Below are 27,771 nucleotides of genomic sequence, written 5' to 3'. Positions count from 1 at the left end.
ATAAACCACCGGTTGGGGGCAGCGGTGCCCTCAGAGGGCGTCGGGATCGCGGGGGGCGTCTGGGGCTGCGGCGGACGGAGGAGGTGCCCGGGTGAGTGACGCGCCGCTGCTCGCGCTCCGCAGACCCTCGTGTTGAGCCCTGAGCCCGCGGGGCTGGACCGGGCGGTCTCGGTGCTGTCCAGCAGCCTCTGGGAGCGGCGGGGGGCGCGCGTGTGGGGCGGCGGCTGCGGCGGCAGGTGCGGCGGGGTGGCGCTGCTGCGGGCAGGGGGGCTGGCCACCCTGTGAGGCTGTTCTGCGTTCGCGCTCGCGGAGGGCGGACGGCTTCTCCACGAGGGTCTGAGGGCAAGGTGAGGGGACCCTGCGGCCCGCGGTCCTCGCAGCCCCATCGTTTCCTCACCAGCTCGCCCCGTGAAAGCCGCAAGGCCCTCCCGGGCGGGCTGCAGGCCGCGGGTTCGGGGACGCCGCGGGAGCCGCCGGCTGCGCGGGGAGCACGTGGCTGCTCCAGGAAGTCGCCCCAGGGGCTTCGCGGGTGACCTTGGGCTGCCAACCCTTAGCGGGACAAAGCGGGCAGGGCCTGGCTGTTTAGACCGAGGTTTCCGAGGACTGCCCGGTTCCAACTCCGGTCCGCCTCGTTCTAGCGAGGCTGTGCCTGTCGGCCTTGTGTGTGGATTCTCGGTTTTCCCAAGGCCGAGTGCGACTGAAGGCCGCAGGTGGTGACGTTAGGAATGCGGCCAGCAGCCCCTTTCAAAGCCGTTTGGAAATTAGCGGTGCGATCCAAAGGCGGCGGAGGCCTATTGTGTCGGCTCCGTTGGACAGCTCTCGAACGTGGTGGTGGGGGAGAAAGTGATGTTTGACCGTGAGCACTTTGCCCTGGCCCGCGCGGCTTGGGTGCATCGCCTACCCAGGGCGCTTGTTTGCAGCTCCTGTCTCGCCTGTGTGTTTTTCCCCCTTTTCTTGGTAAGAGGATTGAAATAGGAAATAGTTGTCCTGTCACAGAACCGTTTGGCTACATGATACCTTTATTCTAGGCTCAGAATGAGTCTAGATGCTGATTCAGTTCTCTCTGAGCTGGGGAATTCGACCTCCTCGACCATGACATTTAAGCTGATTTCCAGAAGTTACCTGTCGTGAACATTTCAGTTCAGAGCCTTTAAAGTACTCGTGGGCCCTGCTGTTTTTTGTTTCTGTTTTTGGCTATAATTTGCCAGGCATGCCTTGCAAGAGAATCCGTAGTTTAAGAAATTTTTTGTCATTGATATCAAATATTTCCTAGCAGCATACAGCACCTTTCAATTTTTCTCCGATGGGATGTTCTTGTCAATCAATGGTGGTAGTGAACCTGGCATGTGTTGGAGACTGTTGGAAAGGGAAGAGCAGTTTGGTTGACACTGCCCTAAGGCGAGGCAGTTACTTGCTTCTGATAGTGCAGTTAAACTTGGCAGTTGACTTCCCAGTTGAACCTGAAGCAGACAATGAAAGCTTGTTAGAAGTGACCCTCAGGCCTTTGTGGGATTCCGTGTGGTGCCTTCCCTCTGTACTGCACGGACAGCAAGGACTTCAGGTGGTCAATGCCTTACAAAAAGCTCTACCGAAGCTTAGATTCTGCTTGTATTGAATTTCCACACTGCCCTCTCACTTCAGGTGGGTAAAGGGACTCTTGTAGCTAGGGAAGACCTTGACCATCTGTTGTCAAAAAGTTCTGGGTAAATACAAGTATATGAGTTTTGAGGACTGCAGAAGGTCTTGTGGATGCAAGACTTCTTTTTCACCTTGTCCAGGGAAGTAGTCTGGGTAGTACCTACAACCAGCAGCTTGATTTTTGGAGTCTTACTAGGTAAACTCTATTTTTTTTTTTTTTTTGCACAGGCAGAGTGGATAGTGAGAGACAGACACAGAGAGAAAGGTCTTCCTTTTTGCCGTTGGTTTACTCTCCAATGGCTGCTGCGGCCGGCGCACTGCACTGATCCGAAGCCAGGAGCCAGGTGCTTCTCCTGGTCTCCCATGCGGGTGCAGAGCCCAAGGACTTGGGCCATCCTCCACTGCCTTCCCGGGCCATAGCAGAGAGCTGGCCTGGAAAAGGGGCAACCGGGATAGAATCCGGCACCCCGACCGGACCTAGAACCCGGTGTGCCAGCGCCACAAGGCGAAGGATTAGCCTGTTAAGCCACGGCGCCGGCCAGGTAAACTCTATTTTTAATAATCTCTGAACTACCCAAGCTTTGTCAAGTTATTTCAGGATAAACTCGAGTAGTGGCAAGGATGGGAATAGATTCTAGGTCCAATATTTGCATTTTATTCTTTTTCTTATCACTTAGAACCTCATGTCAAGCATTCTCTAGTACTGTAAGAAATACATATATTAACTCATTAATTGCCATGTAATTCAATATCAGGTATTACAGTATAGGGATATCAGAAGGCTTCCTAGAGATGGCCCTTGAGCTGAGCCAGGAAGAAATGAGTAGGTCTCGAGGAACGGAGGAAGGATGTTACTGAGTAAAGACAGGGGTTGAGTTCTTTTCTGGATTAAAAACAGGAAGTATAGTTACTGATCTGTGAAGGTCTCCAAAACAGAGCCTCAAAAACAGAGAGGGCACCTGTGGGCCGGGGGTTAAGACGCCTGCCCCCCATGTAAGAGTACCTGAGTTCAGGTCCCTGCTCTGCTTCCAATTCCAGCTTTCTGCTAGTGCGTGCACCCTGGGAGACAGCAGGTGACAGCATAAGAACTTGGGTCCCTGCCATCTGTGTGGGAGACCTGGATCAAGTTCTGGCTCTTTTCAGCCTGGCCCCAACCCTGGCTGTTGGGGATTGAACCAGCAGATGGAAGATTTCTGTTTATTTCTTAGTCCCTCTGCCTTTCAAGTAAATAAGAATAAATTAAAAATAAACAAAACAGAAACTTTATTTTATATGAACTCTAAAAAACATGAAACGGTATGTTTTCTAAATTTCAGTAGACTCCTCTCAATAATAACAAAGATGTCTTGCTCTTATTACAAAAAAAATGGAGTAGCATCTTAGGTATATTATGCATAGGTGAAAGTGTGTTGGGAAATCATCTCCCTTTAGCTCCATGTATTGTTTGCAGATCTCCAGTTTTGAGACACCCCAAAATAGTTCAAGACCTTAAATAATTACTGTATTTTAAAAGTAAAATAGACTTTAATGCCATATTTCAAAAGTGGAATTTTAAGGAAGTTTGAAGTTATGGTCTAGTTGGTGTCTTTGCTCCTTTATATCACAGCTCAGTTAAAGACATTTCAGAACTTTCTTCCAGGTTGTGGTTCCAAACAAGTGGGGCTATGTTTTGCTTACCTAATCTTTATTATGAATGTGAGAAGTTGAAAGGTTTTTCAGTCAACATTGGAGCACCAAAGATAGTCACTTATGTGAGTGAACAGCCAAGTTCTTGTGATAGATTTAAAGATGTCACCAACAATGCTGACATTTAGATGTGGTATTTTAACAGAACTACCTATTTATAGACAGTATGGAATTACAACTGGTATGAGAAGTTTCTCTTGCTTTTAGAGCACACAAATTAGGGAAATTTCATTTGGAAGGAAATTCAAACGGAGCACTTTTAAGTAGGAAGCTTCTTTGAAAGTCACTCAAATTTGTTATGTGTAGAACTTCAGGAGTAACTTGTGGGTGTTGTAAGACTATTGGCTTCACAGATGTAGAATTAAATGATGTAATTAAAAGAAATTTGCCTAGGTCCCATTTTTTTTTTCCCCCTGATATCTTTTATGTTTTTTTTTTTTTTTTTTAGATTTATTTATTTGAAAGGCAGAGTTACAGAGATAACATAAGGGGCAGGTGCTGTAGTGTAGCAGCAAAAGCTGCTGCATGCAATTCCAGCAACCCATATGGGCGCTGATGTAAGTTCCGGCTGCTCCACTACAATCCTGCTCTCTGCTATGGCCTGGGAAAGCAGTAGTAGGTGGCCCAGGTCCTTGGGCCCCTGCACCTGCGTGGGAGACTGGGAAGAAGCCCCTGGCTCCTGGCTTAGTATAGTTGCAGCTCCGGCTGTTGTGGCCAGCTGGGGAGTGAAGCAGTGGATGGAAGACCTCTCTCTGCCTCTCCTGTGTAACTCTGACTTTCAAATAAATAAATAAATCTTTTTTAAAAAAATCTGAATTTTGTGTTTGGGATTAAAATAAAAATAACGTTTTTTTAATGAAAAATGTATTTACATTTTAGTTATTATGTGTTTTATTAATACCTACCAGTTTCTACAGATACTCAATCTCATTTATTTTAAATTTCTTTTTACTAATTTATTTTCATTTTATTTAGAGGCAGACCTTGAGAAAGGATCTTCCATCTACTGGTTCATCCCTAATTGCTTGCAACAACCAGGACAGGAGTAGGCCAAAGAAAGCCAGGAATCTAACTCAGTTTAGGTCTCCTATGTGGGTTCCAGGAACCCAAGTACTTCAGCCATCTGCTACCTCCCAGGGTGCACATTAGCAGAAAGCTAGGTCAGAAGCAGAGTCAGCTTTGTAACCCAGGCACTCTGATGGGATGCAGGCATCATCCGAAGTGCCATTTAACTAATGGCGCCAATGCCTGCCCCTCATCATTTATTTAAATCCTTTGAGAAATGGCTGGTTTTGACGAGGGCTAAACTTGTAAAACTGTTTTCTTTCCTAGAAAAGGGTGATTCACATTGCCTCCGGGTGGTGCCCTCTAGTTCTGGCTGTGCCGATTGGGTGTGTGCTGGTTGGGTGCAGTGGGAGTGATAAGCTTTTTCCACCAGAAGGGGCAAGAGATTGTGCTTCTGAGAATATGATCTGATGCATTTGACTCTGGTCTTTAAAGCTAATAGGTTTTAGAACAGAGACTTTAAAATGCAAGTTTACATAAAATCCTGCATTTTACAATTTACATATCCTTCACAGTTTGCATTGTACTGTGTAGGTGTTTAATATGCTGTTAGTTATTAATGTATTTGTATAAAGGAAAAACCTATAGTAGATAGTATTCAGTAAATGTTCATCTTACAAATTTCATCATAATAACACTTTCAAGCATCTAGATGCACTCGAACCAAATGAATCAGAAAATCAGATTTCAGTTAAGTTTTTCTTTTAAAAGATTATTTAAAGACAGAGACATCTTCCATCCACTGGTTGACTCTCCAAATGGATGCAAAGGCTGGGACTGAGCCAGGAACCAGTAGCTTCATCCAGGTCTCCCATTTGGTTGCATAGGCCCAAGCATTTGGGCCATCTTCCACTGCTTTCCCAGGCCATAAGCAGAGAGCTGGATGGGAAGAGGAGCAGCCGGGACACAAACTGGTGCCCATATGGGATGCCAGTGCCACAAGTGGAGGCTTAGCCTTCTACGCCACAGTGCTGGCACCTGAACGTCATTTTTGGAATCAGTTTTCTGCTCTGAACAGTTATTTAACCTCTAGGCTGCTTCATCTGTAAAATAGAATAATCTGTTTTTGTCTTGTTTTGTTCCAGATCTGTTAAATCATGCAGGAAACTGTATGAAGGATCAGGATGTTTCTCCTTTTGGAGATGTTTTGTGGTCTTCTGTTTTAGTTAGTGTGTGTGTATTTTTTTTCAAGTGGTATATTATCTTTTTGTATTGGTTCTTTTTCTACTAAATTAATTACTTAAATCTACTTATCAAGGATGGCATTCTAATTAGTTTTTTTCACATTTTATTTTGTAGTTCCAAGCCTGCTTAAAAAGAATAGAAATATTAATACAGTGACAGTCATGTGTGCTTTAACTAGATTTACCAACTGTTAACTGTTTGCCATGATTGTTTTATTACATACTTGTTTTAAAGATTTATTTATTTATTTGAAAGGCAGAGTTGCAGAGAGTGATATTTTCTGTCCACTGTTCACTCCCCAAATTGCTGCAATGCTGGAGCTAGGTGAATCCAAAGCCAAGAGCTAGGAGCTTCTTCCAGGTCTCCCACATGGGTACAGGGTCCTAAGGACTTGGGCCCTCCTCCATTGCTTTCCCAGGTGCATTAGCAGGAAGCTGGATTGGAAGAGGCAGCCAGGATCCAATTGGCACCATATGGGATGCCAGCTGGCTTTACCTGCTATGCCATGGTGCTGGCCCTTGTTATATACTTTTTAAAAATAAGCTATTTGGAAGTAAGTAAACAGATATCATGGTTGTTTATCCTTAAATTCTTCTGCATTGACCTCCCAAGGACATGGACATCCCCCCCCCCAAAAAAAAAAAAAAAAAAACCCAGTACCATTATCATACTCCTAAATTCTGTTGATACAACAGCATAATCTAGTACGCAGTCCATATTTAGATTTCTTATTTGAATCAATAATGTCTTACATGGCTGTCCCCATTGCTACCCTACCTCAATTGAGGATCCAAATAAGGACCCCACAAAGCTATTTTCGTTAAAAGATCTTTATGAGAAAAATGACATATTTAAAAGTAAATTTGATATTTAATAATGTAGCCTGGTAATGAAAAGCCCTTATTAATCTGGTACGTTGGTATCTCATATTGACTTTCCATTCTAATACTAGATTCTTCGCTGTGGCAGCTCGGAATGATGGATCAAGCCAGATCAGCATTTTCTAATTTGGTAAGCTTTCGGTTTTCTTTCTGGGTCTATAAGAATGTGAAGTATAGTAGCATGGATTTCTCTCAGTAAGGATGAAGTGGTCCCTAAAGCTATCATCAGGTATTCATTTACATTTAAACTGGTGATCCTGATGCCACAAAGGAGGATAGCCCTTTTGAGTGAGGTTAAGTATGGAAAATTAAGTTTCGGGGTAGTTTGGATGTGGTAAAGGGGAATAGCCAAGTAGCTGGATGAACTGAAGATAGCACTGATCTGAATGTGTAGGAGACACACAAAGCAGAACCCTGAATGAAATGAGTGGGATAAAGACCAGTGTGTGAGCTAGCCTGCTGACAACACAGCTTAGGGAAGAATGTTGGTTTGGAAGGGAAACTTCTTTTCCCTTAAGGATGTATTATGAATCATAATAATGGCCCAAACCAAGTATAGTATGTGAGTAGGCTTTATTTTAAATATTCCTGTCCCTTTCATCTCTTTCATAATGCTTTCTCTCTTTTGCAAAAAAAAAATCTTAGTTTGGTGGAGAACCACTGTCATATACCCGGTTCAGCCTGGCTCGACAAGTGGATGGTGATAACAGTCACGTGGAGATGAAACTGGCTGATGAAGAAGAACATGTTGAGAATAATGTGAGAGCCAATGTCGCAAAACCAAAAAGGTGCAACGGAACTCTCTGCTACGCGATGGTTGCTATAATCATTTTTTTCTTGATTGGTAAGAATGGCCATTCAAAATTTTAAGTGTTCCTTATAACCAGTGGTGGGAAATCTGTTACTTGAGCTCAACACCTCTTTATCTTGTATTTTTTAAATGCCACTGTGCTGGACACTAGGAATACAATGATGACTAAGATTACATTTAGTTTGGGAGAAGGGAGACACATGAATCATTTCAATATAATGTGCACACGGGACACTAGACAGGTGCAGAAGATGTTTGTGGCAGAGCTTAGCCTGAGGTTTGTTCAAGGAAGGGTTCTGGAATGAAAAGGCACCCACCTATGCTTTAACAGGTAAACTGTTATAAAATAAAGTGATTATATAACTTAACTGGATTAAATGGTTTAGAATATACAAAACTAAAAGGGATTATTTACTTCCCACACTACTTAGAATTTGATTAAAGCCAGTAGTTTTAAGGCTTAACTGAAATAATACTTCCTACAGGGATAGATTAGAAGTAAAATTCTGTGAGTTCAGCTCTGACATTTTTTTATACCTTTAGGATTTATGATTGGTTACTTGGGAAATTGTAAACGTGTAGAACAAAAAGCTGAGTGTGAGAGCCCGGCGGGAACAGAGGTGCAGGAGTCAGAAAACGCGGAGCCCGAAGAGGACTTGCCTGTAATACCTCCTCGGTTGTACTGGGAAGACCTCAGGACAATGTTGTCAGAGAAACTGGATACCACCGATTTCACCAGCACCATCAGGTGAGTTGAAGCCGCCTGTTCCACAGAAATCTAGTCTTTGACCTTTTTGCCATTTGGTTCTTTGTAGTTTATTGCTTGCTGTCGGTCTTTGTGCTTGCATTTTCCATCTTATCCTCTTGTAAAGTCAGGGCATCAGTAGCTTTCATCTTCCAGACCATGACTAACTGGACATGTCTCCAATATTCCTTGATTTCTGCTGGTTCTTGGCCATTAGTCCATATCCTTAAGGTTTCTGTCCTTAGAACTTTAGTATCTTCCTGAGACGTATGTCTGTAAAGAACAAGTTCATCATTGACCTTTTGTTAGCTTCCTACAGTTTTAGTGGTACCGTGATTCTTTTAGACTTACATTAGAAATCTTGGATTTTTAGTTCATCTTGTGACTTTTGTATGTGTACAATTCAGCAAGCATTATGGATAAAGTGAGAGGATAATAGACACATAACACGGTATCACAGAACCGATATGCTGAGTGTTCGGAAAGAGCCATGGAAGTTCAGAGCAAGCAGTGGTCTTGCTTTTGGGGGATTCAGAGTGCTTCAGAGTAGGGGAAGACTGAAGACGCACATGTGTTCATCAGCCCTGCTGCTACCTTTCCTTTTGCTGTAGTGGATCTCCTGGAGGCTATTTCACTTCTCCCCAAACTGCCCTAAGCAGAGATGTTGTGTTAGGACTGGGTTTTTGTTTTATTTATTTATTTTTTAAGATTTACTTATTTATTTGAAAGGCCAGATTTACAGAGAGGCAGAGAGAGTCTTCCATCTGCTGGTGCACTAGATGCTGAGCCGAGATGGCCCCAATGGCTGGAACTGAGCTAATTTGAAGCCAGGAGCCTGAAGCTTCTGGTTTCCCAGGCAGGTGCAGGGGCCCAAGGACTTGGGCCATCTTTGCTCTCCCAGGCGTAGCTAAGAGCTGGATCGGAAGTGGAACAGCTGGGACTTGAACCAGTACCCATATGGGATGCCACCATTGCAGGTGGCGGCTTTACCTGCTACACCACTGTGCCAATCCCAATGGATTTTCTTTTGAAGATTTATTTATTTGAAGGGCAGAGATAATGAGAGAGAGCTTCCATTCACCAGTCCACTTCCCAAATGTAATGGCCGGGGCTGGGCCAGACAGAAATTAGGAGCCAGGAGCTTCTTTTGGATCTCCCACATGGGTGCAGGAGCCCAAATACCTGGGCCATCTTCTGCTGCTTTCCCAGGTGCATTAGCAGGGAGCTGGATTGGAAGTGGAACAGCTGACACTGGAATCTGCACCCATATAGGGTGCCGGCACTGCAGGCAGCAGCTTAACATCACAGCACCTGGTATTTGAAGGAATGTTTTATGTTGGATGCAAAGTTTGAAATTACGTTATTTCTAGGCTTGATCAATCTAGAAGTTTTTGGGTTACACTTGATTTATCTTAAACCATGGTAAATATAGTTAAACTCATAATACTGACATGCTTTTAAAATAACTTAACTTGGGGCAGGCCATACTGGATTGCCTGGTTTCTGTCCTGGCTCCACTTCCAATTCCAGTTTTCCACTAATGTACACCCTGGGAGGTGGAGATGGCTCAGATCCTTGGATCCCTGAAACTCATGTAGGAGACTCAGATTGAGTTGCTGGCTCCTGCGTTGATCTGCCCCATCTGTCGTGGGCATTAGAGGAGAGTGAACCAACAGATGGAAGATCTTTCTGTTTCTGTTTCTCACTCTCTCTGTTGATCCTTGAGTTAAGTGTTTTCTTCTTTTTAAAATTAAACTTAAGTTCATTTAACAAATGTTTTTCTCTTCCAGGCAGCTGAATGAGAATTCTTACATCCCTCGTGAGGCTGGATCTCAGAATGATGAAAATCTTGCATCTTTTGTTGAAAATAAATTCCGTGACTTGAAACTTAGCAAAGTCTGGCGTGATGAACATTTTGTTAAGATTCAGGTCAAAGACAAGTATGTTGAAAGATGGTATACTTTCAAAATATTTGTTTTTCCAAGGTTGGCCTTAGCTTCATTTTAACTTAATCTTTTTTCAACAGTGCCCAGAACTCTGTGGTCATAGTGAATAAGAACAGTGAGGTGCCCGACCTGGTGGAGAATCCTTTGGGTTATGTGGCATATAGTAAGGCTACCACAGTTACTGTAAGTAAGGCAAAACTCTGAGACCCTTTTTTCTGTTAAATAGCTCAAAAACTCATTATCTTCCCTGTGCATGATAGTTGTATAAATTTGCTTGTAAAATATAATTGATCAGGAGATAGTCCTTCTTTTCAGCCTCAAATAAAATGCAAAGTCCTATCTTGGTCTGCAAGGCCCTTGGTGATCTTACTGCTCTCCACTCACTGTTCTGACTCCTGACCTCCTAAACACTCAGTCCCAAGCATGCTTCCCATCTCAGAGCCTTCATGACACTTTCCTCTCCCTTTGCCTGGCCCATTCTTCCCCTTACGTTGACATGGTTTATTTACTCACTTGTGTTTTCCTATGTTACCTCACTGGAAAGGAGGGTAGATTGTTTAGTTAAAAAAACATTGAGGCTTTCTGTATTCCGATATTTGGTTGTGATTGTCAGTTTGTAGCTGTTAATCTGAACCTGAATTTAGTAACAGTATGATGACAGCTCATGAAGTTCTTCAAAAAGTTTGTGGGAAATTTGGTGCAAAAAATTTTGCCATCTATGCATGTGTTTTTTTTCTCAATGCAAGTTTTTCATGAACTTTTTGAAGATCCCTCAGATGGTATTTAACAACAAATTTGTTAACCAGCTTTCAGTTAAAACCATTCCTACATATCTCCTCAACTGTCTGGGGTTTAAGTGTGGGGACATACCTCTATGTAGAAATGTGCCTGCAGCAGTGTGAAATACCCTTTAAGTTACAAGCAGCATGGATTAATGGCATGAATATATGAGGCCAGGAATCTTGATTGCCTTCATGATGCTCTTACTAGCTTTAAGTTTAGATTTCTCATCATTTTTAGACCTTGACCCTTTTTTTAAAAGATTTATTTATTTGAAAGTCATAGTTACACAGAGAAAGAAGGAGAGGTTGAGAGAGAGAGGTCTTCCATCTGATGATTCACCCCCCAGAAGGCCCCAATAGCTGGAGCTGTGCCTATCTGAACCCAGGAGCCAGGAGCTTCTTCTGGGTGTCCCACACAGGTGCAGGGGCCCAAGGATTTGAGCCATCTTCTACTGCTTTCCCAGGCCATAGCAGAGAGCTGGATAGGAAGTGGAGCAGCTGGGTCTCAAATTGGTGCCCATATGGAATACCGGCACTGCAGGCGGTGGCTTAACCCACTATGCCATGGCACTGGCCCCATTCTTGACCCTTTTTTACCTTCTTAAATTTGGTCTGTAAAACCCTCATGAAATGTGATGTGTTTGTTTTAGGGCAAACTGATCCATGCCAATTTTGGCACTAAAAAAGACTTTGAGGACTTGAACTCTCCCGTGAATGGATCGATAGTGATTGTTAGAGCAGGGAAAATTACTTTTGCGGAAAAGGTGAGTATGGGTCATGAAATACATTGATATCATTGTCCAGTTAAATGCTGTTTCTTGTTGATTTTCCTACATTCTGAAAATCAGCAGTCTTAAATCCTTACACCTGACTATATTAAAATGTTAACAAATCAAGTAAGTTTTAATTATGTAAAGTCACAGGATACTTCAAAACTGGCATTTCTATATGAAAAGTTTTACAGCCAATATTTTAAGTACAAATGAAATAATCAGAAGTGCTTAGGGAAAACGATTTAAATTATGTCTGTCACCTGGTTTTATGTACAAAACTGGGACATATAAAAAAAGTGGTTATCTTGGATAACCATTATTTTCTAAACTCTGAATTCATTTTAATAGAATTTTCTAAATGTATAACCTACTTGAACACTTGGGAGTGTATATCTAGCTCTCTGTAACCATTTTTCTTGCCATGAAGTCCAGTGTGTGTTGTTCTCCTAAGTCAGATCGTTTTCTGAGCTTTTCATGTTTTTCTTTAGGTTGCTAATGCTCAAAGTTTAAATGCAATTGGTGTGTTGATATACATGGACCAGATGAGGTTTCCCATTGTTAAGGCAGACCTTCCATTCTTTGGACATGTAAGTTCTTACTTCTTGAGTAAATGAGTTTTTGGGTTCTCTAAATTATTAATTGGAACTGTGCCTTCCTTAAATACTTTTTTTCTGGGAGAGTTTTAGCAGGAAGCAAGAAGATAGATTTACTGACTGAGACGTTATTTTTTGCTGCTAAAATTACTTTATCAAAGAGTGCCTTGAATTCAGAATTTGCCATATGCCATACAAAAATGGGAGTCATATATCAAAGTCATTCCAAATGAGGATCTCATAGGGACCTTTCTGAGTATGTGTCTGATGGAGAAAATTCTTTTGTTTTACTAGGCTCATCTGGGAACAGGTGACCCTTACACACCTGGATTTCCTTCTTTCAATCACACTCAGTTTCCACCATCTAAGTCATCAGGATTGCCTAATATACCTGTCCAGACAATTTCCAGAGAGGCTGCAGAGAAACTTTTTGGGTAAGCTGTTATATGAAAACCATATTGCCAGGCTAGGTTTTCTGATAAGGTTATTTCCTTCTGTAAAGTGATCTTAATACTGGACATTGAATTTCTAAGTTCCTAAATTCCTGCCCAATTTATGAGTTAATTGCTTGTGCAGTATTCCTGGTATAGCTCCTGCTTGAGTACTTCATATGGTGAAACACTTGGTTGTCATTCCATTGTTGGAGAATGTTAGAATTCCTGTTGAGCTGAAATCTTTGTTTTTTTAAAGATTATATTTGAAAATTAGAGAGGTAGAGACAGAGAGGTCTCTTCCATCCGCTGGTTCACTCCCCAGATGGCCACAATGGCTGGAGCCGGGTCTCCCACGTGGATGCAGGGGCCTAAGAACTTGGACCATCTTCTACTGCTTTCTCAGGACATAGCAGAGAGCTGAATTGTAGAGGAGCAGCTGGGACTAGAACCGGTGCCCATAGGGGATGCCGGCACTTCAGGCCAGGGCTTTATAAACCCACTGCACCACAGCGCAGGCCCCAGGCTGAGATCTTGTTCCTTATTATGCTCATTAGTTCTGGATTGTTTTCCTTTTAGCAACACAGTTTCGGTGTCTATAGACACCTCTGTTTCCAGTTGCTTTTTGGTTGTGATTAGTTCATTTGAATATCCTTCCACGTACTTTAGTATTTAGAAATATTTAAAGGTAGAACCCAATCTGACTAGTTGATGTGGACATATTTCCTATCTAGTATTGTCATAGGCTGGATATCTAATTTCAGACCCCTATTCAAGCTTTTATTTGCTGTCTGACATACAAATTACTCTAACCCCTCTGAACCTGTTTCTTTAGTCTCACCAAACAGCTAAAATATCTTAATAGAATGGTCAGTCTCAGATGGAGAGCATCTACATTTAATTGCTTTGTGAAATACTAAGTGACTATTAACAATGTTCTCTAAGGGACATTTGCAATGGAGTTATCATTGACCCACCATCTACAAGTCTTTCAGCCTATGAAGCCAGCCTTCTGCCTTACCCTGTGTAGTGGGATAATAATATTTTGGCCTTTATGTCAATAAGGCCTTTAGAAGCAGTCTTTTTTTTTTTAAAAGGTTTGTTTGTTTATTTGAAAGTGAAAGCTACACAGAGAGAAGGAAAGGCAGAGAGAGACAGGTCTTGCATCCACTGATTCACTCCCTAGATGGCTGCAACAGCCAGAGCTGTGCCGACCCGAAGCCAGGAGCTTCCTCTGGATCTTCCCACATGGGTGCAGAGATCTAGGGACTTGACCATCTTCTGCTTTCCCAGGCCAGAGAGCTGGACTCGAAGTGGAGCAGCTGAGACTGGAATTGGCACCCATATGTATGGGATACTGGCAATGCAGGCGGCAGCTTTACCCGCTACACCACAGTGCTGGCCCCAGCAGTCTTTTTTTTTGTATTAACATGTGAGGAAGCAGGAAAACATAACCACCAAGTTGAATTTTTTATTATTTACAGTTGAATGTTTATTACCCTTGTTTGAGAAGGTTGGGAACATAACAATAGATAAATGGAATTTATTCTGAAGAATATCATCTTGTTATGTATTTCAGATATAAACTATAGCTATACCTCTGGCAAAAAGGCTTATGAAGACAGGTAGAGACATTTTTTTTCTTTATTTTTTGAGACTTTTTTTTTTAAGAACATTGTTTCAACTAGGAAGGAACGGACAGTTTTCAGATGACTGAAAGATACAAGTGTCTGTCAGCTAGAGAGCTAGTTTTTTATGTTCTCTTGGTGTGTCCCCTTAGCCTAGACCTTCACTGGCTAGAGTAGGACTGAGTTTATAAACCTGGGAGGAGTAACCACAGCTGAGAATGCTGATGCCTCTCTGCTCCTTGTAGAAACATGGAAGGAGCCTGTCCTTCTGAGTGGCAAACAGACTCTACATGTAGGCTCCAGTCCTCCCAGAACAAGAATGTGAAGCTCACTGTGAACAACGTGATGAAAGAGGCGAGAATTCTGAACATCTTTGGCGTCATTAAAGGCTTTGAAGAACCAGGTGAAGACTTGCTTTTGCTGGCCTGCTGGTTTTCTATGCCGCTCTTAAGATGTGGCCAGAGAAGGAGGCTGGCTACATCTTGGTTTTTGAAATGCTAAATCTTGTCTTTCCTAAAGTGAGCTGTTTTGGTATCAGTTTTATTGAGAAATAATAAGACTCTAGAAAAATGGCTTTTTTAAAAGATTTATTTGAGTTACATAGAGAGGAGAGGCAGAGAGAGAGAGAGAGGGGTCTTTCATCTGATGGTTCACTCCTCAGATGGCCACAATGGCCAGAGCTGTGCCGATCCAAAGCCAAGAGCCAGGAACTTCCTCCAGGTCTCCCACGTGGGTGCAGGGGCCCAAGGACTTGGGCCATCTTCTACTGTTCCCCAGGCCATAACAGAGAGCTGTATGGGAAGTGGAGCAGCCAGGGCTCAAATCCGCACCCATACAGGATGCTGGGGCTGTAGATGGCTGCTTAACTAGCTATGCCACAGTGCCAGCCCCAAAACATTACTTTTTACTATTACTTATTAAATAATTAAGTGAATATAAGTAAGTAGTGATCTTAATTGATAATGGAGGGAAAGAGTAGTTGTTTTGTGAATCTGTAATCCCCAGAGTCCTAAGATCTGAAGTAGAGCTCTTTATTCTGAGTACCTGTAATACAGCTATATCCTTCTAGTGACATACCTATAGACTCAGCATTAGGAAACTGTTTAAAAGCTGGTTGTGCATGTTACTTATTCTTTCTTTTTTTTTTTTTTTTAAGACCGCTATATTGTAGTAGGAGCCCAGAGGGATGCCTGGGGTCCTGGAGCTGCAAAGTCCAGTGTAGGAACAGCTCTTCTATTGGAACTTGCCCGGATGTTCTCAGACATGGTCTTAAAAGGTAGTACAAACGTTGATACCTTTGAATACTTATGTGCTGCATTTAGTTCCAGATATTACACGCTTTGCCCAGATTTGCCTATATTTTGTGGCTGTCTTGTGCTAGACTCTTCATTCTTAAATACATTTTCTTTTGTTGAAGCCACCTTTTTACTTTCAGAGAGCTTTCCATGAAGTGTCTTCATGGCACTAGGAATTGTTGATTTCTTAGACACTGCAAAGTGTGATATGCATATTGATCCCTAATTCTTAGTTCAACATATCTAGAATGATGGCAGATCTAATATAGTTTCTAGCAATCTTTGGAAGCAGTGGTATATAATACTAATGTGCTTAAGGCTCATTAACTCATAGTTCTTTTGCTCGCTTTTAATAAAAGCCTTTCTTCCATGGTTCTTGCAACTTCTCCACACTCTAAACTGTCACACTCACCTCCACACATGCAAACTCATCCTATAGTTCTTAAATGTTTGGGTCATAGGGTAATGCAGTAAATACATACCCAGTGGGTGGGTGGAGGACGATGAAATGTATCGCCCAAAAAGAGCTATCACAAACTATAACTATAGTTATAACTTAGATTTGTGGATTCTGATTTTGGTTTCATAGTAATCCAGTGTTTTGACTTTTCCCTAAACAGATTTTCTTTTCTCAGGAAGTTTATTTTTATATCGCTTGGTCTGTTGGTTAAAGCACTTGAAAAATGGAGCTGTAACAGTGACTTCCAATAAGCTGCTCCCTGTTATATGTTTGCAGATGATTTCTTTCCTGTTCTTTGTAGATTACTTTACATATTCCTATTTCTTTATTGTTCTTACTCCTGGGTCCTAAAATGAAGTGTTTTTATGTATGTTATTATGAATTAGAAGCTTTTGATTCATCTAACGTCAGCTGTCTGCCTATACTCTTTCCCAAGGTAAAACTGTTTTTTGTGTTCTTTAAGGTGGATTTAAACCCAGCCGAAGCATTATCTTTGCCAGCTGGAGTGCTGGAGACTTTGGAGCTATTGGTGCCACTGAATGGCTAGAGGTATTTTTTTTATGAATCAGCCGTGCCTGGAATGGGCACCTGAATTTGTATTGACTTAAGCTGTCCGCTCTTTTAGATTTGATTTGTTTTTGTCTTTGCATATTTAGCCTCAATAGAATCTAGATTTCAAAAAGAATTCCAATTAATACCTATTCTAAATGATAAATCCATAAATAATAATGTATTAATTAGCAAATACTTAAACATTTGTACATTAGTATTTTCCCTTCTCTTCTAGGGGTACCTTCCATCTTTGCATTTAAAGGCTTTCACTTACATTAATCTGGATAAAGCTGTTCTTGGTGAGTATCCTTTTTGTAAGCTATTTATGAATTCATGTAAATTACTTATGAAACAGCAAAGGTAGGACAGGCATTTAATCTAGTGGTTAAGATGCTTGCATTCCACATTGGACTTCCTGGGTTTAATTCCCAGCTCTAGCTTCTGACTCCAGCTTCTTGCTAATACAGACCCTGGAAGGCTTGATGATGGCCCAAATAATTGAATTTTTTCACTCACATGGGAGATTGGGATTAGATTACCCATTCCCAGTTCCTGCCTTTGGCCCTGGCCCAGTTCTGGCTGGGGCCTTGGTCATTGCAGGCATTTGGGGGACTGAACACTGAATAGGAATGGTTTCTCTTTCTCTGTGTGTGTGTCTGTATATCTGTGTTTCTCTCAAATGAATGAATATTAAAACTACTCGCAGCAGAAGAAAATTCTGCAAAGTAGCCCTTGTTTGTTTATTTTGCAGTTATCATGCCATAACCAGATCTGAATAATACATGAAATTAAGGATTGGGCCCAGATTGCCTTGATCAGAACAGTGGTTCTCAATGTGGTCCCCAGAGCATCAGCGTCAGCATCACCTGGGAACTTTTATAAAAAATTTCATGCTCACCTTAGGGCTGTTGAGCATAGGTCCAACAAATTGTGTTTTCACAAGCTTCTCAGGTGATTCTGATGTGACTGACTAGTCTGGACTATATTGTAGACCAGAAGGAACTAAAAACCATTGCCTTTAGAGTGGTGTTTCCAGAGTAATTCATGTCTGGCTAAAATGTGATATCACTGATAGAAACACTAAATAATTAAGCTTCTAAAGAGTTTGAATGTTATTTAGGGTGCATATGGATGACATGGAACTGAGATTAGCAAAATGGCTAGACAGGAAAGAAAAAGGAAGGAGTCCCAATTCAAAATTTATTAGATTGGTCATTATTTTCCTCTCACCTATGTAGCAGAATGTATTGAGTATGGCAAACCTGTAGCTAGACAGCCCTAACCTGGAATCCAAGAGGCTTAAAAAATGTTAATAGCAGAGGAGGCTATACATGTGTCAGGACAGATCTATGGGAAATTTTGTACCTTCCTCTTAATTTTAATGTGAAAATTACTTTTTAAAAATTAAGCTTAAATAGCATTAGGCAGTGAGTTAAGCTAATGCCTGCAATGCCAGCATCCCATATGGGTACTGGTTTGAATCCTGGATGCTGTATTTCTGATCCAACTCCCTGTTAGTGCACCTGGGAAGACAGCAGAAAGATGGCCCAAGTACTTGGGCCCCTGCCACCCTTATGGGAGACCCAGATGGAGTTCCAGGCTTCTGGCTTTGGCCTGGTGCAGCCCTGGCTCTTGTCATTTGGGGAATAAACGAGTAATGGAAGATCTTTCTCTGTCTTTCCCCTCTCTCTATAACTCTGCCTTTCAAATAAAGATCTTTTTTTTTAAGAATAGCCTTAAAAATGCAAATTCAAGGAGTAAGAGCCTCAGTTGAATCAAGTTAGCATATGTTGCTGAAGAACTTAACTCCTAAATTAAACTCCTAAATTATTTTTTGTGTACTTTATTTATTGTGGAAGGCTATTGATTTATTATTATGGAAGTTGCTATCTTTCTGTTTGTTAAGTACTTTTAGTTGTAGAAGAATAAATTCAAACACTGTTTTGACTGGAGAAGGGGCAATGTTAAAATAATTTCTTTGCAGGTACCACAAACTTCAAGGTTTCTGCCAGCCCACTGTTGTATAAGCTTATTGGGAAAACAATGCAAGATGTGAGTATGTACCTAATTACAAAACCACAGTTTTTTGGTCAGCTTAATGTAAGACAGAAATCATTGTTTGAACCATTACCAGTAACCAATAACAAGAATATGGAATAAATTGTCTAGTAATATTATATATGTCATACTTTTGCCTTATCCATCCCCAGGCTGTTAAACTATTTGTAAGGTGTGGGAGGTGGTGGTATATGAGGGATTCTGACCTCAGCATATGACATGTTTTGGAACAGAGGCCATGAGGCCTGAGCTGTACTGGAGGTTCTCACGGGATTATAAAGTCAGAATGTTGAAGGTTTAAATGGATGTGAACTATACCTAAGACTAAAATAAGACCAGGGAAACATTCATTGAATAAAAATAGACTTGTGAGCAGCCGTAGTTTTGAATAATGGAGGAACATGTGAAAGGTTACCTTTCAAGGATAGAGGCTGTATATTAAACTGTTAAACATTGGGGAGAGAAATAAAGACAGAAGAGCTCAATCTTGATCTCATGGGAAATTTGGGATTTCTAGGGGATCTCAAATGAGGCAATAACATCATTGTTGGATAGACTGGAAGTGTAAAATGTGCTAGCAGACAGGCATAGCCTGAGGGCTTTTAAAATTGGGTAAACAACCTTTCAACCGTTAATCAAGAAGGATGACATGTTCTTTACTCACTGAAAGAACTGACAACACAAATCTAAGAGGGATAACTGGTTAGAGAGTGTTTTAGCTGAAATTTGTTACAAGAAGATGGATAAAAATGTTATTTATGAATGTTTCCTAAAGACAGAAACATGTGAGTGACTGGACTGAATAAGTGCAGAAGCATGAGTTTTAACATGAAGTTAATTTCTTAACCTTTACAGGTGAAGCATCCAGTTACTGGGCTGTCTCTATATCAGGATAGCAACTGGGTCAACAAAGTGTAAGTTGAGAAATGAATGAACAAACTAATAGACAAGTAGATTCACCCAATAGCATCTCTTGCAAGTAGAAATCAACCTAACCTTGCAGTGAGCGTCCCCTTACCTAGTGAGATTCGATTTAAGAATGTTTGGAGGTGAATTGAGGGTGTCTGTTTTAGAAAACTTTCTAAATACATTTTCACTTTTCATTGCAGTGAGAAACTTTCTTTTGATAATGCTGCTTTCCCTTTCCTTGCTTATTCTGGAATCCCATCAGTTTCTTTCTGTTTTTGTGAGGTAAGTCTAAGGAATTCTGAAGTATTACTTGGATCTTGTATTAACTTTGCCACTGAGTTTCTAGAGTTTTTATTTATCTGAGAGGCAGAGTTATAGACAGGGAGAGACAGAGAAAGGTCTTCCATCCGCTGGTTCACTCCCCAAATGCCTGCAACGGCCAGAGCTGAGCTGATCCAAAGCCAGGAGCTTCTTCCAGGTCTTCCCAGATGGGTGCAGGAGCCCAAGGTCTTGGGCCGTTTTCCATTGTTTTCCCAGGCCACAGCAAAAAGCTGGATCGAGGAGGACTAGCTGAGACATGAACCAGTGGCCATGGGGGATGCCAGCACCACAGTGGAGGCCTAGCCCACTATAGCCCTCTAGAGTTTTTTTATCAGTCTTAACAGGCTTGTTATCTCAGCTTAGTGTTTTGAGTTTATTGATAAAATTTCTTCAGTGAAGTATGAACTTTAATAACAAGGCTTACTTTGTTGAATGATTGAGCAGCCAGTGACTATCTGTTGGACAATACAGATATAGAATATTTCCATCAAACAGTCCTATTGGACAATGCTTCTCCACATGCTCTTGAAATGCAGGACTAGATATTTGTCCAGAGCTGTTGGTCTGTTGGGGCCCAAGCACTTGGACCGTCTTCCGCTGCTTCCCCAGGCAGGGAGCTGGATCAGAAGTGGAGCAGCTGCTACTCAAACCAGCGCCCATATGGGATGCTGGCATCAGCATTGCAGGCAGTGGCTTTACCTGCTATGCCATAGCGCCAGCCTCTGAGACAGAACTTTGAACTGATCCAGTTTTAGAAAAACAAAGTATTACGGGTGAGGCAGAGGAAGTAGAATAATGATGGCATCTGTGCAGAAGTGCCAGAGTTGGAGAACTGGCCCTCAAAGGAGTCTTCTGCAGTCAGTGTGGGAGCTGTTGACTTTGGTCTCGAATTGTCAATTCAGTAGAGGCTGGGTCCTTACTAGACCTTTTGTTCCAGTGTTTTCAGCTGGGACTAAGGGGGAAAGTCTGAAATGAGGGAGTGATGGAAGATCTGGACTTGGGGATTAGCATAGCTGGAATTCTCTTGACCTGAGCAGCAGCAGTGTGAATGGTATTAACAGCTGGTCTTGATGACTTAAAACAGAAGATACAATTGGGATGAGGATATATTAGCAGCTAAGTGAGAATAGGAGTTCCTGTTACCTTGATGGTGAAATTTCCATGTCAAGCTTTTCTGTTACAACTAAGGTGAGTGTAACAGTCTAGCTTTGTTTCCCAGGACACGGATTATCCTTATTTGGGTACTACTTTGGATACCTATGCGATGCTGATCCAGAAGATTCCTCAGTTGAACAAAATGGCCCGGGCAGCAGCAGAAGTGGCTGGTCACTTCATGATTAAACTTACTCATGATGTTGAGTTGAACCTGGATTATGAGATGTATAACAACAAATTACTCTCCTTTTTGAGGGAACTGAACCAATACAGAGCATACATAAAGGTGAGCACTAACTGAAATTAGGATCTTACTGCACAGTGTCAGACTTTTGATGTGATGTTTTCCTCGCCAAAGTATTTTTTTTTTAAAGATTTATTTATTTATTTGAAAGAGTTACAGAGAGGAGAGGCGGGGGTGGGGGCGGGGATCTTTATCCCCTGGTTCATTCCCCAATTGGCCACAATGGCTGGCTGGAGCTGTGCGTATTTGAAGCCAGGAGCCAGGAGCTTCCTCCAGGTCTTCCCACATGGGTGCAGGGGCCCAAGGACTTGGGTCATCTTTTCTTGCCTTCCCAAGGCTATAGCAGAGAGCTGGATCAGAAGTGGAGCAGCCAAGATTCAGGCTGGTGCCCATATAGGATGTTGGCACTGCATGCAGCGGCTTTACCCGCTACACCACAGCCCCAATCCCGCCAAAGTATGTTTTAAAGTGAACTGAGGTACATTTTTGCTTAGAATCCATAACCCATTTTAAAAAGAAGTTGAAAGGCTGTGGAAATCGTTCTTGGGTAGATCTCAGCAAACATTTCAGTTATGTTTTCTTTGATTCATGTATTTTAGGCAACCCATAACTAGGTGGAACCTAGACAATGTAAAGATCTCAAGTATTGAGTTTGAGCTGTGTGCCTTTTGGACATGACGTGGTTGGAAACTAACGTAGCCAGTAATTAGTCTTACTTCATGTTGATCTTGTGCGTCTGGTATTTTTTTAGACAATGAGAGAGAGAGACAGAGAAAAAGGTCTTCCTTTTCCGTTGGTTCACCCCCCAAATGGCTGCTGGGGCCGGCGCACCGTGCTGATCCGAAGCCAGGAGCCAGGCACCTCCTGCTGGTCTCCCATGCGGGTGCAGGGCCCAAGCACTTGGGCCATCCTCCACTGCCTTCCTGGGCCACAGCAGAGAGCAGGACTGGAAGAGGGGCAACTAGGACAGAATCTGGCGCCCTGACCAGCACTAGAACCCGGTGTGCCGGCGCCGCAGGCAGAGGATTAGCCTAGTGAGCTGCGGTGCCGGCCGGTGTTTAACTCCTGTGCTGAGCTTTTCTGAGTCACTTCCTTTGATCAGAATCTTATTTGCTACACCTAAATTAGAAATGTAACTTCTAGTAGAGAACATACTGTCCTTCTGTTTCAGGAGCTGGGCCTGAATCTGCAGTGGCTGTATTCTGCTCGTGGAGACTTTTTCCGTGCGACTTCTAGATTGACAACGGATTTCAAAAATGCAGAAATAACCAACAGATTTGTCATGAGGGAAATCAATGACCGTATCATGAAAGTGAGTAAAATCTTAGGAAAGGAAACACTGAAGTATGTTTAATTTTTAATAGGTAAATCTTACATGTCTGAAGAGCAGAGCAGCTCTGATAGCCTAGAGTCTTTTTGATTGATTGAACATAGATTTACCTCTTAGCAGGGTCTGAAACCAATGCATCCAACACAGAGACATTTGTCCTTGTATGATTTAGGCTTTGAAAGTTTTATAAGTTTATTAATGGTTTATAACTGTCATTTTCTATTTTTGTTGTCTAGGCCAGGCCTTATTCAAGCCTCAGTTAACCCATCTGCTTCCCCTCTATGAGGGGCATGGGTTCAGAAAGTTCCTAGGAAATCTACACTATGTTTTAATTGCATTTTCTGTGAACTTTTGAAATCCTCATGCCACAAGCCCCTAGAAATCTTAGTATTATGAAAGTTCATGTACAATTAGCAGCCTAATTTTCTGCATTCAATTCAGGGGGATTATTTTAACATTTGAATTAGGAGAAAAGCAGTTGTTTCCCTCACAAGTAACAGCACTGCATAAGCGATCTCACGTGTGTTTTCCCATAGGTGGAATATCACTTCCTGTCACCCTACGTGTCTCCGAGAGAGTCTCCTTTCCGACACATCTTCTGGGGCTCTGGCTCGCACACCCTGTCGGCTTTGCTAGAGAACCTGAATCTGCGTCAGAAAAATAACGGTGCTTTTAACGAAACACTGCTGAGAAACCAGTTGGCGCTAGCCACTTGGACTATTCAGGGAGCTGCCAATGCCCTCTCTGGTGACATCTGGGACATTGACAATGAATTTTAAATGTAATACCCATAACTTACAGAAGAACAGCAGGCTAATCTGGTTTCTGGACTTGTGCTGGTGGGCTAAATTTTCAGTAGGGCTATAAAACCTAATGTTAAAATTCTACCCAATCATCTTGATACTAGATGTCTTAAGGCAGCAGCTTTTAGTACAGGGTAGGTACCTGCACTTCAAGGTAAAGTGAATAACCACTTCAAAATGTTCACAATAGAAGATTTTCTCTGATTATCTGCAGAATGTTAAGTGCTTTGTAATGGCAACTGCCTCTTTCCTGTTACAGTTATGAAAACGTCAGAACCAGTTATGTGAACTATTGCTCTAAATCCTAAGGACATGAGCTGGTATCTCTTGAGGTGGGAGGAGGAAGGTGGTGTCAGTTGAAGAAAGTGAACAGCATGATGTGACCCTCTACCTTCATTTGATGCTGGATAGGGAGGAGATGAACCAGGTTGCAGGACCTTATTCTAATGAGGTATATGTCTTTCCATAAGGATTTAGCTGGTTTCCACATCCCTCAATCAAACAGTTAACTCTGAGATAGGACTTGTCTTCTTGCCAGTGAGGTCTGACTGAAATGGAGGTCCTTTAGCTGGATGAAACAAGGTTCAACTGTTTATTGCAGGAGTCAGGCCTTAATGTGTTAACCTCAATATTATTTATAAGAAGAGGAGACCAGAAGCCAAAGACTTAGTGGGTTTTCTTTTCCTCTGTCCCCTGCCCCGCAAGTCTTTGTTTAGTTCTTTGTTGGTTTTGTGTTTTCCAAAGTTTTGAAAGAGAACCAGTTTTAGGTGTTTAAGTTCAAATTGTTTGTCAGACTTTAAAGAACACACTGCCAAATTTTGGCCAAAGTGTTAATATTTTGGGAAAGCTTTCTATCATTTTGGCACTGAGATATTTATTGTTTATTTATCAGTGACAGAGTTCACTATAAATGGTGTTTTTTTTATAGAAGATAATTATCGGAAGCAGTGCCTTCCATAATTATGACAGTTATACTGTCGTTTTTTTTGAATAAAAGCAGCATCTGCTAATAAAACCCAACAGATACTGGAAGTTTTGCATTCATGATCGACACTATAGAGGGTTTTAGAAAACAGCCGCATTCCCCCCCCAAAAAAATTAGAGATTGGAAGAGAATTAAATTTAATTAGGGATAGCTAATCAAGTTAGACTTCTATTTAGCTGACCAGATAAAAATGATAGTTCTCCGGAATATAATGAACTACGTTCTAAACCAAGTTCTAAATAAATGTCACCTAAAGGCTGTGGGTATTGCTCATGCAGAATTTTATGGCTACATTTATCCAGGATATAGCTCAGAATGCAATTTTGCAAAATTTCCAGTACCTTTGTCAGAAACCTAACTCACATTATCGGGGGCAGTGTCTTCCATAATGTATAAAGAACAAGGTAGTTTTTGCCTACCACAGTGTCTGTATCGGAGACAGTGATCTCCATATGTTACACTAGGGTGTACGTAATTTCCGGGAACAGGGTTTCCCTTTGTTTTCTTCATGCAGTGACATCTTCAGAGCTTGAAGGTCGTTAGTATCTAACATGTATTCCCAACTCCCTGTAATCCTCTTTTAGTTTTAGTTGCAGAAACATTTTGTGGTCATGAAGCATTTGGTGGATAAATTCAGTTGCTATAAAGTAAACTACCTTCAAGATTTTTTTTTTTTAAATTTAATATGGGTGTTGTCATCTTTTTTTTCCCCCGCTCCGGGTCTTCTGTTTAGCAGGATAGTAGCATACATCTATAATGTTTGCTGTTGACAAATGAATTTAACTTCGTCCCTGTATTTGCATGTAAACTCTTAGAATCCTAGTTCAGACAAGTTTAAAGTCCAGAATTGACCTTTTGGCTTACATTGGGTTGCTTCCACAGGAGGAGTGGCGGAGGGGAAGTAAGGTTATGAGAAGGTAAAGCTTATATAAAACAGCCTTTGATCATGTCTACCTACCCATTAGGATGTGGAGTATTAGATGTAGATCTGGACAAATCAGTTTGAGGCTGTGTGAAGTCCAGCCATCATTTTAAACCTAAAAGTTCAAAACTACCACCTAAGAAAAAGTCCATAAGGTCTCTTAAGGTTCTTAAACTTAGTGTCACTTAGCTAAGCTACAATAGACCTTGGTTATGACAGGCTCACTGAGTTGTTTCTCTACTCACAGTCTCTTTAATCTTCACGTGGTTTGTGGGCCCATATTCAGTGTAAATACATGAGAAGGTCATAGCTGGGATTCCTGGTTTAGGTATCATACATGTACATGCTTTAAGCGAAGCTCCTTGACTTTAAGGAGTGATATGAACAAAGGGCATGCATTTTACAGCAGGAAATCTCTTCCAGAAAACCTGTGTGCTTAGGGTTATTTCCAGTCAGACATGCCAGTGACGAAGAGGCTCGATATCTCCTTAAGGAGATAAAATGTCAACCAGAGACAACCTGCTGGTTGTCAGATTCATTTTTTTCTCTGGTTAAAGATACCATATGCATTTTGAAGATAAAGGATAAGTTGAGTGAGCTCCATCATGATTCACTATTCTAGAACTTGCATGACTTTTTACTGTGTCTACTCTTTGAATGTTCTCAGAATTCTAGACTTGCCAATCTACTGTTCAGCTGTATCTTTGTGACAAGTGACATGCCCTTATAACTATATATAAACTTGTATGTGCAACAATGTGGAGATTCCTTGCCTGATTCAATAAAATGTTGGAATACTGAGTTGTCAAATTTTTTAAACCGGTTCTTCCCAAGCGAGGAAATGAGTCAGGAGAGAAAGTGGGGGGACCCGTGTGTAGTGCTGAGGAGGAGGTGGGTGGAAGAGCCAAGAACCTGAGTGGGTTTCCAGGAGAGCGTGGATTCTGCTGCTCCCTCCTCAGACTCAGATCCCTGGGACTGAATGGAAATGTGTGCCCAGGAGGGCAGCCACAGATGCAAGCCTCCTTAACTCTAGGGATGGGGTGGAGATGGCCGAGAGGGAAAGTGGGCTCACCAAACTGGAGAGGGTGGCCAAAAGGCTGTAGTTAGGACTGCCTGGGATGGGCATCCTAGGAGCAGGAGGGACAGCCAGCTAAGGATTGTACACTGTCTACTTTGTAAATGGGGACATTTAAGCAGAAGAGGAGGAGCAGGAAAAGACAAGAAGTAAAATAGCTCAGGGGCTGTCACTGTTGCCTCAGCCTGCAACACCGAGACCTAGCTGCTCTGCTTCCAATCTAGCTCCCTGCTGTGGCCAGGGAGAGTAGTAGAAGATGGCCCAAGTCCTCGGGCCCCTGCACCCAAGTGGGAGACCCAGAAGAAGCTCCTGGCTCCTGGCTTTGGTTTGATGCAGCTTTGGCCATTCCAGTCATTTGGGGGAGTGAATCAGCAGATGGAAGATCTCTAGCTTTACCTCTCTCGGTAACTGTCTTTTAAATAAATTCCAAAAAAATATAAAAGTATTACCAAAAGTAAATCCCAACTGCTGCTAATTTTTTTTTTTTGGTTGACTTTTTGAAAAATTCTTAAGAAAACCAACTTTTAAAATCTTTTTGAAAGACACATACCCACCTACCATACACAATTTCCCATCTTGCTGGTTCACTCATGCTAGCAGCATCTTGAGCTGGGCTAGGCCAAAGCCAGGAATCTGGCCAGGTCTCCCACATGGGTGGCAGGGACCCAAGTTCTTGAACCATCACTGCCTCCCTGAGTACATTAGGAGGAAGCCAGAATCGGGGTGGAGCCAGGATTTGAACCCAGGCATCCCATGCAATGCCTTAACCAGCATCTGCCTTAAGACAGGCATCTACTACTCAACTCAGTGCAGTGGTTTCCAAGGAAAGCCAGCTTTCAGGGAGTTAAGCAGGTGAATGATAAAAGCCAGACTTCCACATGTTGGACCACTTCTTGGATGAGTGTGCTCCACACTGCCTGAATACTCAACAGTATCTGTTGATGACCAGCCAGCCCCAATTCTAAGTGTCCAGCAGGGGGCATCAGAACACAGGACGCCATCGTACTCTTGGAATAGCTCATGGTGACCTCAGGATTTGTAATCTCTTGGCTCATTTAGCTCTTGCTCTAGATGGGCAGAGGGGGCAGGCATGTGGGAGCAGCTGGCAGCACCTCCTTACAATTCCCTGGTAAGGTTTTGAAAACTGAACTGCTTGGAGGCATGTGCACACTGGCCCTCTGAGCAGCTCCAGGGAGCTCTCATAGGGTAATAGGGTGAAGGCACAGCCTGTTCTTGATCCCGGGAGGAAGTGGTCAGGGTTATCACATACAACCTCCCCAACCCATGCCTATGAATTCCTTTGGAAATCTCTCCATCTCCACTGAGAAGCACGCAGGCCCTCGGTGACTCAGAAATCTTTTGCCCTTTGTTAAGTCAGACTGTTGGCCCAGATACCAGTCCTCTCCCTACGACTCACTTCCCTCTGGCCTCAGCTCAGGTATGTGCTAGGCACGAAGGATGCACTGAGAAGCAAAGACCCGCATCTCTGGCCCCTCTG

General features: G+C 42.3%; 1 protein-coding gene across 1 annotated transcript; it reads left to right on the top strand.

Annotated features, from left to right (window-relative positions):
- TFRC (transferrin receptor) lies at window positions 1–25,999 on the top strand. Its single transcript, XM_062209504.1, has 19 exons — window positions 1–91; window positions 6,527–6,585; window positions 7,101–7,299; window positions 7,810–8,014; window positions 9,802–9,951; window positions 10,038–10,140; window positions 11,390–11,503; window positions 12,001–12,099; window positions 12,400–12,539; window positions 14,410–14,567; window positions 15,321–15,440; window positions 16,383–16,468; window positions 16,707–16,770; window positions 18,456–18,523; window positions 19,385–19,443; window positions 19,639–19,720; window positions 20,979–21,200; window positions 22,330–22,470; window positions 23,025–25,999. The coding sequence occupies exons 2-19, from the start codon at window positions 6,550–6,552 to the stop codon at window positions 23,265–23,267; spliced, it is 2,289 nt and encodes a 762-aa protein (XP_062065488.1). The 5' UTR covers window positions 1–91; window positions 6,527–6,549; the 3' UTR covers window positions 23,268–25,999.
- The last annotated feature ends 1,772 nt before the right edge of the window (window positions 26,000–27,771 follow it).

This window comes from Lepus europaeus, chromosome 2 (assembly GCF_033115175.1).
Source record: "Lepus europaeus isolate LE1 chromosome 2, mLepTim1.pri, whole genome shotgun sequence".
NCBI lineage: Eukaryota > Metazoa > Chordata > Mammalia > Lagomorpha > Leporidae > Lepus > Lepus europaeus.
Note: the sequence above shows the minus strand (reverse complement) of the source record. Positions and strands in the feature narration are given on the sequence as shown.